At 33.6% G+C, this 17,602-nt stretch overlaps 3 protein-coding genes and 3 non-coding genes across 6 annotated transcripts; 1 reads left to right on the top strand and 5 right to left on the bottom strand.

Moving 5' to 3' along the window:
* Positions 1–5,233: 5,233 nt before the first annotated feature.
* LOC117782910 lies at positions 5,234–5,829 on the bottom strand. Its single transcript, XM_034620007.1, has 2 exons — positions 5,794–5,829; positions 5,234–5,710 (listed from the first exon to the last, which is right to left on the bottom strand). Exons 1-2 carry the CDS (start codon positions 5,827–5,829, stop codon positions 5,234–5,236), a joined length of 513 nt encoding a protein of 170 aa, XP_034475898.1.
* A 2,315-nt stretch (positions 5,830–8,144) lies between these two features.
* LOC117784500 lies at positions 8,145–9,037 on the bottom strand. Its single transcript, XM_034622251.1, has 3 exons — positions 8,972–9,037; positions 8,598–8,912; positions 8,145–8,502 (listed from the first exon to the last, which is right to left on the bottom strand). The coding sequence occupies exons 1-3, from the start codon at positions 9,035–9,037 to the stop codon at positions 8,287–8,289; spliced, it is 597 nt and encodes a 198-aa protein (XP_034478142.1). The 3' UTR covers positions 8,145–8,286.
* Positions 9,038–9,373: 336 nt separating this feature from the next.
* LOC117782911 lies at positions 9,374–10,035 on the top strand. The gene is made up of 2 exons (XM_034620008.1): positions 9,374–9,451; positions 9,529–10,035. The coding sequence occupies exons 1-2, from the start codon at positions 9,374–9,376 to the stop codon at positions 10,033–10,035; spliced, it is 585 nt and encodes a 194-aa protein (XP_034475899.1).
* Positions 10,036–15,969: 5,934 nt separating this feature from the next.
* Trnam-cau lies at positions 15,970–16,041 on the bottom strand. Its single transcript has one exon. It is a non-coding gene; the product is annotated as a tRNA-Met (tRNA).
* A 406-nt stretch (positions 16,042–16,447) lies between these two features.
* Trnam-cau lies at positions 16,448–16,519 on the bottom strand. The gene has a single exon. It is a non-coding gene; the product is annotated as a tRNA-Met (tRNA).
* Positions 16,520–16,863: 344 nt separating this feature from the next.
* On the bottom strand, positions 16,864–16,935 carry Trnam-cau. The gene has a single exon. It is a non-coding gene; the product is annotated as a tRNA-Met (tRNA).
* Between the last annotated feature and the right edge of the window lie 667 nt (positions 16,936–17,602).

A 17,602-nucleotide genomic window follows, 5' to 3' on the forward strand; every position in this document is an offset into this window, starting at 1 on the left:
TATTTCAAGAAACAACAACATTTTTCATTCAAAATGTTCATGCTTAACCGATCGTTTCTATAATAAAGTAATTCAATTTTATCCAAATATGATCAGAATATGTAAGACAGCCACAAACTAATAATCTGTAATATTGTTTTAGAAATGTAAAATATATCTATAGGTGAAAACCACTCCACAAGGATGTCATCAATATCGACAAAATCATACCTAGCTATAAAATACTTTTAAAGGACGTAGCTATATAAATAAAAGTTAAGGCCTTATGTAATTATTAGACCCCGTACTTAAAAAAAGTACAGGGGTCTATTGGGTTTGTTTTACCGAATATGTGCGTAACAGGTAGAAGGAGGCGTGGCAGACCCTATAAAGTATATATATTCTTGATCAGCATCAATAGTCGAGTCGATATAGCAATGTCCGTCTGTCTGTCTGTCCGTCTGTCTGTCTGTCTGTCTGTCTGTCTGTATGAACACCTAGATCTCGGAGACTATAAGAGCTAGAGACACCAAACTTGGTATGTAGGTTCCTCTATACTGCAGGCAGATCAAGTTTGTTTCAAAAATCAGCCACGCCCCTTAACCGCCTGCAAATCGACATTGAAAATTTCATATCCAAATTATAAGAGCATTTTGAAAGCCAGAAACTCCAGATTTTGCACAGATGAAGATATAATTGCCCTAAATTTTTGCTGAAAATTTCATTCTGATCGCACAGTAAATAGCGAAGATATTCAAATAATAAATTTTGCTGTTAAATTCGTTGATGGCGCGTTGGCAGTAATTAAAACTTGAATATCTTGATAAAACAAAAAATTTATATTAACATATTATATAACAAATTGGCGTCCATTCGGACGTGAGCTTCGGTGGCGCAGTGTACTGAGTCGCGGAGTCGGACAGTGCTCGTGGGTTCGAGTCCTGCCGTGGGCGAAAGATTTTTAATTTATTTATGTTCGAATTCAATTTCATTTTATATTAAAACAACTCAGTGCTTATTTAAAATGTAATATTAACATTAAATGTTAAAATATAAATTATTTCTTTTACTTTTTAATTGAGCACTAAAACAAGCAATATGGCCATTTAGGAGGATAAAGACATAAGTGCGAGAGTGGCTCAACACTTTGAGCCTTTGTCTTTTGAAAATTTTTGCAATTTTGTCGCGGGTCTGATTCGGCGGGAACAACTTTTCCAGCTGAATTTAAGCTTTTTTTTTAATTTTACAATTTATTGAAATTGTTATTTATGAATGTTATACTGACATTTAATATTGAATACATGTTTAAAAATTTCATTTAAATAATTTTACATTGGTATTTATATAAACGTTAAGTTAAAATTCTATGTTAATTTCATGTTTATTATAAATTTACTGTGTAAATTTATGTTTTTCGTAAATTTGTCTTTTTTTGGTTTTCAATTATTTTACTATTTGATTTAACATTTAGCATGTTTAACATGCAGTTTTAATTTATTCTCTGTTAAGGTTTCACTTATGCTTAACATAGCCAAATATGCATAAACGCATGTTTATATATATGAATGCTTAGCTAGAAACTTCTTTTGTTTTGGCGCGTGCCAACATATGTATGTATGTGTGCACTTAACAGATCTTGAATTGCACATATGGATGTCCTGCTCTTCCTAATGATTAATGCATATGTATGTCTATTTGACTTTAAACTGACTCTTTTTCAACTCTTTTGTGCGCGCTGTGTACAAGTGATTTTGAAATTTGATTTTGTTGTGCTACCAAGTGTTCCATTTTAAGATAATTAGTGCTGCGTTGCCGTTTTCCGTTGCCTTTAAAAGCCAAAAGAGTTAAAGTAGCGGCATTACAACGCACCAAGTGCGATTAGCATAAATGTATAAATACATACATAAAACGAAGAAGTTGTAAACGAGAACAACGCAAACCGAAAGATAAATGCTCTAACTTTAACACATTCCTGAAGCCAAACCACACATGATAATTAATTTAATTATATCGGAAGCAAATTCGAGCGGCGACAAATTTAATATATAAGAGTTTATGGTAATCTTAAATATTATTTAGTTTTTAGAAGTGACTGATTTTGGATAGTAAGTACGGGGTCTCCGACAGTCGAGTATGCTCGACTGTAGAACCGGCCGACTAGTTTTTCTATTAGTTTTACCAGAAATTTAAAGTAAACTAGTCGGAAAGGCTATAGTCGAGATCCCGACCATAGAATACCCGTTACTAATTTCAATATAAATAAAAGTACTTTATTGAACTTAGTAACTAATAAAAACTACTGCATACTTTTGGGTGCTAGTATTACCTTGTTTATTAATAATTTTGGTTAGCTTTTACTGCCGTTCTACTTAATAATAGATTATGTTATTAGATAATGTAAATTGACATAAAAACCGAATTATCTTAAAAACTGTTGGTGTGGTGGTTTTTCGCGACTTGCGGGGTGGAAGGGGGCGCGTGAAAAATTGAAAAGAAACTTTACCTGCTTCAACGCCATTGGGATCTGCGTGCCAAATTTGGTATCTCTATATCTTATAGTCTCTGGGATCTAGGCACTTACACAGACGGACGGACAGACGGACAGACACACATGGCTATATCGACTCGGCTGTTGATGCTGATCAAGAATATATATACCTTATAGGGTCGAAGATGCGTCTTTCTCCCTGTTACATACATTCCAACGAACACAATATACCCTTTTACTTATTTTTTAATCGGTATAGCCGGGATAAATAGTGAAAAAACTAAAATAAATCATAATTGTATTAATTCTAATATTGATAGCTGTAAAACTACACTGCGCGTCACTGGTTAGACGAACCGAATTATTTTTTACTAAATGGCTCTAAAAAATATTTGGCACTCGCGATCTATCCAATATTGGGTGGATTTAATAGTTTGAACTTTTGTCTATAAAAGCACATAAAAAAATTTTAATTTTCGAATAAAATACATTGCTATCAAAGCTTATCGATATGTCTATTGAAATTCATCATATTTTAGTTTGTCAATGAATTTGACGCATTTAACATTTAACAACAATATAGCAATACTCAGATAAAATTTAAATACCAAGTTACTTAAAATATCAAAAAAAATTTTCTGTAATAGAAAAACGGGGTAACCTAAAGCTTGAGAAAAACAACCTGTTTTTCGCGATTTTAATATAAAATAGAAAAATGGTTTACAATTAATCGATCAAGGCTCGAAATTTTTTTTGCATTGCTTATAAAATCACAAACAATGTAGGCATATATTTAATGAATGGAACAATGTCTAAAGTTCACAAGAAGAGCTTAAAAAATTAAGACATGCTTCCATATTGATTGAAATATTGAGGAATGGGGTGGTATTAACTGTAGTTTCACTCAGAATTACCAATGATTACGAAAGTAAATCATTTTAAGGAATTGGAAATAAAAAAAAAAATTATTTTAAGCTTTTTGCCAGTAAAATGCTCATAATCAAAAAGGATTCTGTGACATGGAATATGTATGGAAATAAATATAAATTTTTGAAAACATGTGATGATAAATGTTTAAATTTTAATGAACATGATGGATTAAAATACTATCTTCACGATCTGCGAAAAGAGAAAAATCAGTTTGGCTGTTATTCCGCCGATGAGGCTATCACCTTTTACGGAACGATTGATTTCGATTTTGTTAACCAAAGAATAAATGGATTTCGGAAAAAATTTCAGCTTAAAATTTTTATTCTAAATTGGAAGCCCTTCTCAGAGTTTTACCATTAATATTACAATAAAATAATGCGATAATTAACAATTCTCGAGTGGTAAAATAACTTATTTTGAATTAAAAAAGTTAATCCTATGACTTGGTTGCCTCATTTTTTGGTCATAAACACGATAGAAAATGATTGAGGGTGGATTTATTGAATGTTATATATAGTACATATATAGTAGAAAACTAATACGAACATAAAGTATCGCTTATAATACCTATCTTGCATGATTGGATCTAAAAGAACATTAGAGTCATTAAATGCCCTTTTCTTCCTTATTTAAGACGGGATTTGCGAAGGGATATATCAAATATTTGTCTCCACGCATAAAATAATTTAAGATTTCACCGTGTTAAACAAAATCACAATGCAATGTATTAATTTTTTTCTCAAAAACCCAAAATATTACTCCAATCCAATCATTTGACGAGAAAAATGTGCCTTGTTTTTGACACTTGCAGAGCAACTTATTGTTGTTTTATTATTCCTTAATGTTAATGGTTGAACTTAATTAACGAGCTTGATTGAACGAACAAACTGTTTTTTTTTTTGTTTTTTCAAATTTTTATATGATTTCGTATAATAACTACAAGTGTATTTTCATATGAGTTGAAGCTGCGTCTAACCTTTTGACAGGGAGTGTATTGCAATTCATTTAAAACTGTGTATAAATGATTTTCTGATGTATTCAACAGCTTTTTAAAAACGTAAAGCTATTTAAACTCTTGAATAAAGGGAACAAATGCACGCCCAACTGTATCCTAAAAAGACGGTTTGGTTCGTGTAATAGTCAAATATTTTTATTTGATTGCCTAGTGTAGTTTTTGCAAGAAAACCTTCTTTAACCAAATTTTTTGGCACAAACGCCATTTACAGGGGAGCTAGTATCTGTTATTCGAGCACTATTGACGTTCAATACTTGCTAATAATTCAGAATATATTTTGGTATGATTTAGAATAATCAAAATGAATACAGAATTGCAGTTTTTTAACTAAAAAAAACTTATTCCGTTTACTTTTTGTATTTAATAATTAAAATAAATTAGAAAAGTGCATGTGGTATTTTTAACAAACAAACAGACAAACTGACTTTTCAGTTCATTTTGGAAAAGACATTTAAGATTCATTTATCTTTAGAACCAGTTGTCAGTTTGTGCGATAGGGGTATCAATCGACGCGTATATTTAATAAGATTTTATAAAAAATAAAAAAAATTCAAGAAAAGGCCCAACTCCATTAGCTGTTAGCTGTTAGTTAGGACTTAACCTTTCGATCAGTATAGAACTCGATCTGATCGGATAGTCGTAGCAAATTTTCCATATTAGCTGTATATATTGCTAGTCGCCTTCGCACCGTTCGCACTGCTTTCGCACTATCACGAAGTGCCGTCCGCAGTGAATATATTTTTGACTTTCATTATGCAATCGCTTATTTTCCAATAGTAAAAAAAAAACCTAACTTAACGACAATAATAACTTTCTTTATTTTATTTGATTTCCACTTCTACAGAACAGGAAACTATAAGATCCTTATTTCTACCCTGATTTTTATTTTCAAATATATTAAATGTTAAACGATAAAAACCAGAAAATAGAAATGTGGGAATAACAAGATCATTAATGTTATATTTTCGAATATAGTAGTGATTTGCTGGAACAGGGCACTGTGCTTTTAAGTTTCCATATGAAAAAAATGATGAGAACCACCTCTTAAACAAGTTGTTCTTGTGATTGTTCATCATAGTGCACATATCAAACGAGTATTGATAGAAACTCTGGTAGGTTTTTGAATTTGGCTTGCGTGTGAAAAAATCCAAATTTATGCGGACACCCGAGACTAATGGGCTGATTAGGTCTACGTCAAAGTTCACTTCTGCATTTTTCAGGCTCAAAGATAAGTTACGGAAGTAGTTTCGGTTATAGTTTTCACAGTCTGGTGACTTTTGAACCACGAACTTTGTTACCTAAAAATTAATTGGAATGTTTTTATTTCATTATTTTAAAGTTTTGTAAGAAAAATATTTACCACTATGGAAAATTGACATACACATCCAAAAAGAAAAAATAGTAGCGAAGGATTCATATTTTATATCATATAGAGACTATGACCTAATAAATTAAGCAAACAAATGGGAACTAAATTAAATATGATAGAAGCTTGAATTTGTACGATAGTAATTAGATTGAAATTTGAGAAATTAATTATTCTTTTCCATTTTTCCCAGTAAGGCTTTTTATGTTATCGAAACAATTAAAAATATGAATATTGTGTACAATTATAAAAATCTAAACGGTGGATGAATAGATTATCTATTACAAATTTAACAAAATAGTTGTAAGCGGAGCATAAAGATATGCAACAATATTTCCCTTTTTTCTTCTGCCACGAATCAAATCCACCCATTAAAAATGGCAATTGGGTAAAATGTATTTGGCAAATTTTGGTTTTTTCCGTTAATCATCCGAGCTGTAAGCTGCAGTACCAAAATTAGTTTTAGTACGAAGAGTCTAAAAAAGGGATACCCATCCAGAGCGCTTTTTAAAATTTCAAACTAATTGTTTCAATGACTGCTGTATGATATAGTCAGTTGATTTATAAAATTAGGAAATATAAGATCAATAAAATGCATTTTCTATCAGGTTGGTTGAGATATCTCACAAAACAAAAAGTTTTTCCCACTTAGGCCTCGCGCCCACTATAGCTAAAAACGGAGCTGAAAGCTGATAGGAAAAAATCAAACACACTGCACTCATCTAAGTGCGCACATTGAATCGTTCAGATTGGCTCGGTTTTATCAACCAAACATGTTTGGTTTTATCATCTTAGTTTTCAGCTCCGCTTTTTTCAGCTATAGTGGGCGCTTAGCCTAAAATCCAAATTTCGACCGATTGCTCCTATGAGAGCTTTGTAATAACGTGGACCGATCCAAAAATAAAAACAAACTTGAATATATGTACTATTGTGACTTTACGTCTAGAGCTATTGTCAGAAGAAATGATTGCAAAAAATATTTTGTAGTAGTAGAATTTTATTTTTTTACTTTTAAAATACCTAGAGAAAGCTTAAACAAATCGAATTATGATTAACTTAAACTGTACTGATATTCGAGTCCTCAACACCTTCAAAATAGTTTACTTTTCTGGTTTTGCTTAAAATAAAAATATACAAAAGCTTTGGGCCTTAAGGCAGACGGGCATATTTGATGATTTAATACATGAAATTGCGATTTTAATAGCTGTCATTCAAACTGTCAATGTTTGGACAGTCATTTTTAGCATTCTGCGATTGTTATTGTCGTTTTATTGTTTCCTCAATACGCTAAACCCCGCAATAGCAAACAGTCGATTGGTACAAACTGAAAACACACAAAACTCACAGCTAAAACCCATCGACACTCACATAAATCATACAAAACACTCACGAAATCAAAGCGATTGCCACCTCGCAGAGAAAAAATAGCCGAAAGCGATTTTTAAATTCGCAAACTGTCACGGGGAACACAATAAACACGACACAGTCACAAACATTTCATTGCAAATATATTGAATATTAATTTCTCGTCGCCTATTCTGATGGCCCATTTTAATTCAATTTGTGCAATTTGTGCAAAAATATGCAAATATCGCGTTTGGAGAAATATGAACAATTTTATAACAAATGACATTGATGGATATTCCGAGAATGACAGCTTTAGACAATTTGAAGGCAATTTACGTTTAAGTAATAATTTTGAGGGCTGAAGAAAAGCTGTGGGTACTAAAATTTAATATCTATTCAAAGACAAGATAGATAACGATTCATTCTTCCCAATTGAATATTTCAGGGGCCGTAAATAATAACTTTTTTTTTTTTAATACAATTATACAAAAATCACAATCATTAATGGTTATTTTTGATCAAAAAAAAAAAAACTCAAAAATAATGATTATAAATGACTTTACTTATTTCGCTCAAAATGGATTCTGTGTTAAACTTTTCACGGATATGGCTACATATTCGTGATCTATGATTTAATACCTTTCATATGATACATCACATGTCGAAAAGTTTAACACAGAAGCCATAAACTGTTGTTGAGTTTTATTTTGAGTGAAAAATATAGATATCATATATAATCATTATTTTTTAGTTTCATTTTTTTGTTCAAAAATAATGATATCGGTGAAGAAAATCGTAAAAATCTTTATATAATCATTAAAGCGTAATTTTTAAAATAAAACTAATAATGATGACGCTCCCTGGAATATTTATATATGACCTGACATCAGTGAGAATGTCATATGATATTTGGAAACAATCTGACTAAACTGTATGCGATTGATTGATGGCTAAGTCAAATTTATTCATATATATGGGATATGCTGAAAATGTAGAAATTGAGAGTAGTAAAATAATAGTACCTTTTGGCTGCGCTTATTGGCAACTATATTGCTCTTTGATACATAACAGAAAAGTTGATAGACAAACTAAAAGAATACCATTGAATGTGCTGGATAAAAATAGAAACTAGCAGAACTTTGGTTGCACGAGTTCTTCGAACTAAATTGTCTTAGGCAGCATAGCAAATATACCAGGCCTCAGATTGTTGACATCCTGAACAGTAAACTCGCCAGTGAAGTGATCATTCATAATCAGAGTACGCTTCTTGCTGGCGTCCAGAAGATTGGCTTCGTAGCGAATTTCAAACTCGATCTCAGGCAGAATAGCCGTAGTTGGATCCTCCGGCCACCAGAACTTATTGATGAAGTATGATCCCTGCAATTTGCGTTTAAATCGTAAGTGATGGAATTTGTATTTACCCTGGAATTTTGAGTATAGCATAAAAAGGTCTACGTAGATCTGAAACTTACTTTGGGAATCGGACAGGTATCGACAATGTTGCCATACTCGCGTATGAAGCCATGAATAAATCTACCAACCGGTGATTTGTTGGCAAAGTTCAGGATACGACAGACATTCAGGGTAGTGTTCAGAGTGGTTGTATACGTCGGATCCAGTTTGTTGGATATGCGTACCTCCAAGTGCACATCCACATCTTGCAGCTCCTGATGCACTTCCATGGAGAAGTTCAAATGTGGATCGGCGTGATCATATGTGACCTTGTGGCTGACATATTTTTCTTCGCTCCAGATCTTAATTTCCTTAAATTTAGGCCGTAACATTTTCTGGCAACGCATTTCGAAATAAAATATAGAATCTTATTAGGATAATTTTGGTTACTCACTTCGGCCAAGGCGCCATGGCACAGCGCCAAAAGGACTTGCAACAAAACGAGAGCGTTCAACAACATGATGAACTCGATGATGTCTGGAAGCACTCAATTGACCCAGTCTATTTATAGTGATAGAAAACTACAACAGAAATCGACATGATAATTAAGATTCGATGATATTGGAAAACGGGCTAAAATTAATATGCATCAGTGATTTCCAAATGACATCAAAGTCAAATTAGCATTTAGCTGAGTAAATTTGCCATGACTGTGCATGATTCTTATCTAATCAGATATATTAATGTCTAAAATAATTAATGCAATATTTATCCTTGACCTGTACTTAATGGCCTATAATGGTTATAATACAACTGCTGTTTAATTGAAAGAGTAACAGAAGATAATTGAATGAAGATGCGTGCAGTACTTTTCCCAAGCTATTATATTCTTGTACTAGTTCTTTATTCAAGGTGTCCCCATACATCGGCATGGGTAAGTTGATAGACAGCTATTATTTATTTGAATAGTTTCTATTCATAATTTTTGTAATTGCTTTCTGTCGATTTCAGCGCTCTTTCAAGATAATTCTTAAGCAGTTTGACTACGAGGCGAACGCCAAGCTTGTGGATGTGAAAATCCTAGTTCAGAATAATAGTGAGAGCAGCTCTCTAAGTGTTACTATCAATGTTCTTGAGACATTGAATGACGTAGATATGACTGCTGGTATTGCTCTACAAACGGAGCAGGCCAACTTTACAAATCTCTTAACTAAGAACCTGAACTTTTGCAAGATGTTAAAGGAACGCAACGGAGACCCGTTGATACGCCTCATCTATCAGGATCTGTTGAAACATGGCAAGTGGTTCAAGGAGTGTCCCATACAGAAAGGCATCTACTCATTGCAGGATTACCGAGTGGATGAGGAGCTGCTGCCCAGTTTTTTGGCAGAGACTAATTTCAAGTTTAGTATACGTCTGAATAAGCCCAAAGGTGAACAGATCTTTCAAGGCGTGATTTTTGGACGCATCGATAAGTCCAAAGGTTTCAACAATCTAAAAATGTTCAGTTTGGGCTAAGCATAGGGTAAATTGTGAATGCTTTAATTTGTGTGCTTATATTTTTGTTGTTCAACAATGTTTATGAATTAAATGTTATAAAATTGTCAGCACTTCAATTATGGTCATCGTGCAATATTTTGGGTACTGTCTTCAGCAGCGTTTCAGTTATGTCTCCTGCTCTGTTTGTGTGGTTTTAGTATGCAAAATGCCTTTTGTCGCACAATTGACATCATTGTCGGCTATGAGGTGTCATCGTCATCGGGTAGTCGTACGCCTCGTCCTCTCCTGCCTGCTCATCAGTCGACCCACAGCCAGAGCCATAGGCACTTGTAGAGGTAGAGACACAGGTAGAGTCACCGTCAACGTCACGTGTTTGCCAGCTCGACTGCGAAATTCGCATGTTTACCCGACGGTGACAAGCTGTCTGCAGGCAGCGAATTGATGACGCTGATAATGGCAACGGACGAGCGAAGACCGGAGACTGGAGGAGGCGAAGGCAAACGCACAGATACAGATACACAGACAGAGAGAGAGAGTGAGTGAGAAAGGAAGGGGTGAATAGAGGCCAAGACGTTTTGTATGTACCCCGATGAGAAACAGACGACAATGATTTAGAGCGATTGTTGTCGCCTGGCATGTGTTCGGAGGTTTGGAGCACTCGTGTGTTGATTGGACTGATATCGTTGGTGGCATAAATTAAGGGGTCTTGGGGAATGGTTTGCTCCAAGATGAATCCGACTACTGTTGCCGTAACTTGATAACACTGAGTAGGTTGCCCATTAAATAATGCCAGCTCAGCTCATTGAAGCACATTACAAGAAACTGATCTTTTCTGAAGCTCATTATTCATGCAGAACGTGTTAAGATGAAGCCACGTATTAAAGCCTATAAACTCCTAATATATATCCAGATAGATATGCACAAAGTTAGCCGACATTTTTCCAAAGACAATAAAAACTTGCAAATAGTTGAGTCTCTGTTCTCTCTTTGCAATTCCAGAGTTTATCCCAGAAAACAAGCAACAAACCAACGGAATGTGCTGATGAGGGGTATAGCAGGGTCTCTAGCCTCCGTTTTCTACTTTCTGTAATTAAGGATGCACTGCACATCGTTTAAGTTAAAAGTCGTTGACAGCAATAATGTTTTGCTGAATCTCGTGACTCAGCAGCCGACTCAGTAAGTAAAAAATATGCTCCTCCTACCCACATATAAATTTTGTCTATGTCAACTCTTAATAAAAACGAGGTGATATATTCACTCAAAGATCTTTTTGCACTTTAATAAAAATACATACAATACAATTTAATCCTTATTTGAGCGATATTTCGTTTTTAAGCTACAGAGGCAAAACTAATGCATATTGTTTTCGATTACAATTATTTTGTGTTAAATATTGGTTACTTGACGTTTTAATATGTATATGAGTGTTGTCAAAAATACCAAAAATAATTGTGCCAAAAATTATCAATTTTCAATCGCCAAAAAAATGCATATCTCTTAAAGCTACAGATTGGAAATACGTATACTGAAAAAAGACAAACTTCTAAAACCAGAACATTCATCTTAAATATTTTGTTCTTAAAATAAAATTATTTTAGGACAGAAATACTAAAACTAAGATTATTAATCTAAAAAATCCTAAAATCTTAATATAAGAATAAAAACCTAAAATTGTACTATTTCGTATTAAACAAATAGTGGCACCGTGGCGCTCTGGTTAGAATCCCACTCGTAACAAATTAAAATAACATTTATAAAATTACTAAAACTAAAATGTAAATAAACCTAAACTTAAAAATAAAAAAAATTGTAAATATTAAAAATAATGTTTATTCTACTTTAAGAACATGTATTCTTATAATAAGAACTTGGACTTATTTAAAATGTTCTTAAAATCATGAAGTGTTTTCTTAATTTAAGAATTTTATGTTCTAGACGCATTTTTTAGACCAAAACTCTTAGTTCTGAGACCAAAATCTTGATTTTAGAACAATTTTTATCAGTGTATTTTAGCTAGCGGTCCTTTGTTGTGAATTAAGCTACGTGATCGGAGAACAGCTAAAGTACGCAGAGCTCCGAACAGAAATGGCAGCAGGAGTTGTATGCTTTATGGAAAAGGGGTCGGTAAGTCGTCTACCACCAAAAAGGTTACCTATAAATAAAGATATTCCAAATAGTACATAAAACAATAAACTGGTGAATGTTGTCATTCACACTGTTCAAAACTAAAAGTTATAATTTTTATAATTATTATTTTAATAATAGCTGATTTTAATGAATGATCCAAAGTAAGTGAAAATAACTATATATACGATATATATTAAATTGTACATAAATATGCTAAGCCTTAGCCTTAAATTTCACATTTGATTTAATTTGTAGTCTCTCAATATGTCACCATATCACACCTGTTTCAATATCCTTTTCTCAATGACAGCCCGGCTAATTTTATGCCGTTTGTGTCTCGCAGAGGTTGTCCAAATCAAATTTGTTACATAAAAATGTAAATTTTTTCGCTCTCTGATTTTTCTTTACGTTGCGCATTTCAATTATTGACATATCACTGACTTTAATTGAATTTATTTGGTAAGCTTAACAATTCGAATTTTATTTATAAGCCAAAAAATGTACCAATTTTTTAGTGACACCTAGCTTGTTAATAATTGAGGTTTTTAATATTTTTTCAACTGAAATAATTTATGAAAATATTAAAATAATTTTATTGACATGAATTGAACTTAGCTAAATTACGCATAAATATATATCTTTATATGTTATATTATATTAATTATTTTTGCGACTGTGTAGTAGTCACACGGCCCAGTAAATAACAAATTAATTCAAATAAGCTTTAAAAGTGGAACAGTCTGTTCTCCGAAGATCTTTGAATTCTTCTCACATACAAATTGGCGGTTTGCCTCTTTTAAATGACTCAGCTTAGAAATGATATAAAAAAATCAAGAAATAATGGCTTTTTTAGATAACGAACAGTCTACACCCTTCCCGCATGATCAATTGAAAGCAATATTTATAAGAGCGATTATCTAGAAACCACACTTAATAGGAACGGTTAGTTACTTATTGACAAATAGCCTATTTATCGCCTTATCGTCTTAGTTTCTGAACTTGAACATGATTTTATAAATATGAAGTTCCTGGAGCATACGCGTACAAGCTCCGTAAGAGTATAAAAACTGAAATCCGTCTATAAATGGCAAATAAACAAGATTCTCTGGGTAATACCAAGTATAAACTATGCCTGATAAAATAAAAACAAATGCAGAATAAAAGTAATGTGAAGCATTTCAAGCATCCGGATCAAGATCATTTTAAAATCGATTTGTAAGCAATTGAATAGAAAACTAACAAAAAAAATTAATTTGGCTGTTTGAGTGGCATGAGGAATTTGACTGTTGAGACACTTGACTGCAGGAGGGATCGATAAGCAGAAATCCAAAAGCTGGTGCAGAGAAATTAGCAATTATATATGCTACGCATCTTTATGATGAGTTTATTGAACTATAAATTAATAAACATATATATTACTGTTTTTTTTTCTCGTTTTCTGCGATTATATCATAATTTGGACGAAATTGGCCAAACATGGCAAACAAAAACAGCTTAGACGACAGCTCCTCCATTTTAATGGAGTGTGATCTGGTCGATTCAACCCCTTAACCTCGAAAACTTATCAAAATTCGAATGGTTCTGTGGGTTAGCACTGCTCCGGACTTTTTAATTTGCATACTTCTCAAGTTTTTGTTTTTTTTTGTCACAGTCTGTCGAAATCGCAATCGCATTGGCCATGGCAATCGCAATCTCTCGACATATGAAGTTGGCATAATAATTTTTGTCACACAATGGAAGTGCTGACAAATGCAAATATCTCAAGGCGGCAAGAGCAAAAAGAAAGGCGAAAGGGTGTTAGCTCGGTTTACAGTCAAACTCCGTCTCCATAGATGTCGTATAGTGGGGTCTATGAATATCACGAGTCCCACGAATTTTGATTAAATTGCCATTGCGAGTTCAATGGCCATTTCAAAGTTTCTCTTAAGCGCAGGCGAATTTAAAGTTTTATAATTCGCAATTCGCTCAACTATGAAAATCCACTTACAAAAATTATGTTAATTGCCATGAAAAGACATTCAGAGAAATGAAATCTTATTATATTAGCCTGGGCCTGGGCCTGGGACTGGCTAACAAAAAGGATAAGCATAACCGGCAGACAATTGGCAAACAAACAAATTGCCAAAAATAACAGTCGGCAATGAGAAAAATATAAGCGAGTAGAAATTTTGATGAAATGAAATGTTGTCTGCCAACTGCTTGAGTACTCCTAGAACCAAGAGATGGTGAGTCAAAAGAGAGAGACTGAGGTTGGGGCTGAGGCTAAGACTCAGGCAGTTTTCCTTCAGTTGCCTCAATATTTGCACTTTGAGGCGTTGCCAGCTGAGAGCTAATTTTGACAGTCTTTGCCTTGGGGCCAAAGGGTTGGGATGGGGTTGAGGGTTGATTGCATCTTACTCTGTATATTTCTTAAGACGTTTTGTACATTATTGGCTTGGCACTGGCAACAGACTCACAATCAGACTCATGGAGTGCTTGGTAAATACTTGTGGAGAAACTGTTATCAGTTTTTCGTAAAGTTTTAATGCCATTTTGCATTTAAAATATACTCGTATTTAAGCAATTTGACTAATTTTGCCCTGAAAGCCATCCGAGCTGTAAGATGCAATCCAAGTGCTCATATTGAAGACATTATAACCTGTCGTAGCTCAAAGCATTCGCTGCTCTTGGAGGCATATTACATGTTTAAAATGCGCATAAAAATGCGTCTATCATCGAAAAGTTTTTTTTTGTTTATGCCCAATCTTCTGAAGAATGTTTCTCCTGGGCGCCCAACTTATTGCAATTGCTACAAATTTTTACATAAATTTGCGCTATGACAAGCCTCAGTCGCAGTCCTAGTTCTGGTATGATGTGGACCTAGTTCACCATCTCCATATCGTCGTATTATGCAGGCCGTTAGCATTTTTTTCAACACCCTCTCGTTCGTTTTATGAGTTTTAGCATTTCTTCTTCAGGCTCTTTTACCTTTTGAGCAATTTTTTAAGCCGGAAATCCACTTTCAATTGTTTGGGGCGCAGCCTTGGGCGTCCTGGAGGTTTACATATTGCTCATTTCAGAGGCAGGAGCTGACTCAACTTCATCTTCAGCATCAGCTTCATGCTCCGCTTATTGCCGCTGTCTGTTGAAGTGTAAACATTTTCACAGTAGGTGTAAATAAAATCTTGTAAAACGACGGCGTTGCTTCTGCCGTTGCCGTTGGCGGACATCCTAAGCTTAGTTGGCATTGAGCGGAAGTCAGTAAAATTCTTATTATGATGGGGTTTTTTCATGGCCATCGGTGATTGTTTGTCTTTCATTCTTTTAAATCAATGCGTATTCTTTTTGCTAGTCTTATTGTCAACAAATTTCGCAAAGAATTCACAATAATTTACCATTGCCAGTCTTTGGGGTTTTAAGGAACGGTTTGGTTTTAGATTTCCTACCAGATAAATGCTAATGTTTTACACACACAATAAACTGTTTAACGATTCGGTACATTGCCCAAATACTACAGCAACAAAGCATCGATTAAAGCGGAATGTTGTTTATTTTCACGAGATTATTGTTTTGGTTGAAGAGCTCTCTGATTGTCGTTTAATCGAAGCCTACCACAAAATGCCGGCTGAAATTACACCAAAAGAGTTTTACGCATACATATACTATATATGTAGGCAGTCTCACATATGTGCAGATTTGTATGTAAATCAACAACTCAATTATTTTAAATAAATGAACAAAACTTGCATTTTTAATGAGATAAAGGCCACAAAGTAATTGTACAATGGTAAAAAATATTAAAAAAGTGTCACACTTGTTTTTATTTTAAACATACACATTTTCAATTAGCAGAGCAAGGTTTCGATCCTCGGACCTCTGGGTTATGGGCCCAGCACGCTTCCACTGCGCCACTCTGCTGCTTGACGAACTCTTGGAAAAATGCTTGTGTCAACTATAGCCGAAAACTTGGTGGGTTTTGGGTTTGAATATCAGCCGTAAATAAATGATTGTTAAGTGTGTGTGCTTTTTCTTTTTAAATATAATTTATTTAATTTAGGTTTAATAAATGTCCGGCATATTACCTTAAATCTCATAAAAATTAATTGTGTTATATATGTTTAACGACTTGGTTTTTGTATTGACTAAACTTTTAAGATTGTGTTGCATTCTTTTAGGATCAATTTTATTATTTTGTTTTGCATACAATTTATTTTATATTGCCCAGTACTTAAAATGTTAATTTGCATGGGTAAAAGTTATTAGTAATTATAGAATGAATAGTAAAATATGCAAAAATGTTAAAAATGTTGATTGAACTATCAACTAGCAGAGCAAGGTTTCGATCCTCGGACCTCTGGGTTATGGGCCCAGCACGCTTCCACTGCGCCACTCTGCTTTGCTTATCGCAGCAAAAAAAAAAAAACGCCAAGCTTTCGATTGATTTTATACAAAGATTTTTTATTTTATTAAAACTAAATAAATAAATAATAAATTATTTGACATAATTATTTTATGTATTAAGTAATCTTTTTTTATGTGTAGCACTCTTTTAGGATCAATTAAATTATTTTGTTTTGCGTAACATTTATTTTACATTGCCCACTTGAAATATTAATTTGTATAAGTTAAAGTTAATAGTACTTAAAATATTAATTTGTATAGGTAATTGTTAGTAGTAGTAATTATAAAAAAAATAGTAAAATATGCAAAAATGGTAAATATGTTGATTGAACAATCAACTAGCAGAGCAAGGTTTCGATCCTCGGACCTCTGGGTTATGGGCCCAGCACGCTTCCACTGCGCCACTCTGCTTTGCTCAACGCAGCAAAAAAAAAGACAAGCTTTCCATTTATTTTATAAGTATATAGATTTTTTTATATCTATAGTAAATAAGAAATTTATATCTTAAATAAGAAATTATTCAACATAATTATTTTATGTATTAAGTAAGAAATTATTTTCGCAATGTATTATTTTTAGTAATGCTTGTTTTGATTTTGTCCACTGTACATAAGCAGTAGAGTCACAAGATTGCATAAGTATCTCATTGAACACCATGGAAGCATTTCCTCTCGTCCATCCCCTTCTGGCGTCCAATGTTATGTTTCCAGAGGACCGGAGCATCAGCCATGTGTGGTGTCTATTTAATTACAATTGTCGCCGCAATCCGTATCCGTGTGCGCTGCGACTGCAAAGCGCCAACAGAATTGCTGCAATTAACGCGCATTGCAACTGGGAGCAATTGGAGGAAAAGTGGACAGAGAGTTGAATGTTGCTATCCATGAAAGGACTTTATCGATGGCCGGAATATTTCGTGCGATTATTTTACGCTCAATTATTGTTGAATATTTTACAAAATGCGGATATTTATATTTACACATTCCCCAAATGACACTGACTGTATAAAATTGCCAGGATAGCAATGCGTGCGTTGTCATGTCCATGGTCTGTTCTCCAAATATGGGGTGTCCTAATGAGA

The sequence above is a fragment of the Drosophila innubila genome (assembly GCF_004354385.1).
Source record: "Drosophila innubila isolate TH190305 chromosome 2R unlocalized genomic scaffold, UK_Dinn_1.0 1_C_2R, whole genome shotgun sequence".
Lineage (NCBI taxonomy): Eukaryota > Metazoa > Arthropoda > Insecta > Diptera > Drosophilidae > Drosophila > Drosophila innubila.

Coding starts and splice junctions, on each gene's coding strand:
- LOC117782910 (XM_034620007.1), bottom strand. CDS start 5,829: ATGAATCCTTCGCTACTATTTTTTCTTTTTGGATGT. Junction 5,711..5,793: donor TATTTTTTCTTTTTGGATGT/GTATGTCAATTT, acceptor ATTAATTTTTAG/GTAACAAAGTTCGTGGTTCA.
- LOC117784500 (XM_034622251.1), bottom strand. CDS start 9,037: ATGTTGTTGAACGCTCTCGTTTTGTTGCAAGTCCTTTTGGCGCTGTGC. Junction 8,913..8,971: donor GCCATGGCGCCTTGGCCGAA/GTGAGTAACCAA, acceptor ATGCGTTGCCAG/AAAATGTTACGGCCTAAATT. Junction 8,503..8,597: donor ATACCTGTCCGATTCCCAAA/GTAAGTTTCAGA, acceptor CGCAAATTGCAG/GGATCATACTTCATCAATAA.
- LOC117782911 (XM_034620008.1), top strand. CDS start 9,374: ATGCGTGCAGTACTTTTCCCAAGCTATTATATTCTTGTACTAGTTCTT. Junction 9,452..9,528: donor GTCCCCATACATCGGCATGG/GTAAGTTGATAG, acceptor TGTCGATTTCAG/CGCTCTTTCAAGATAATTCT.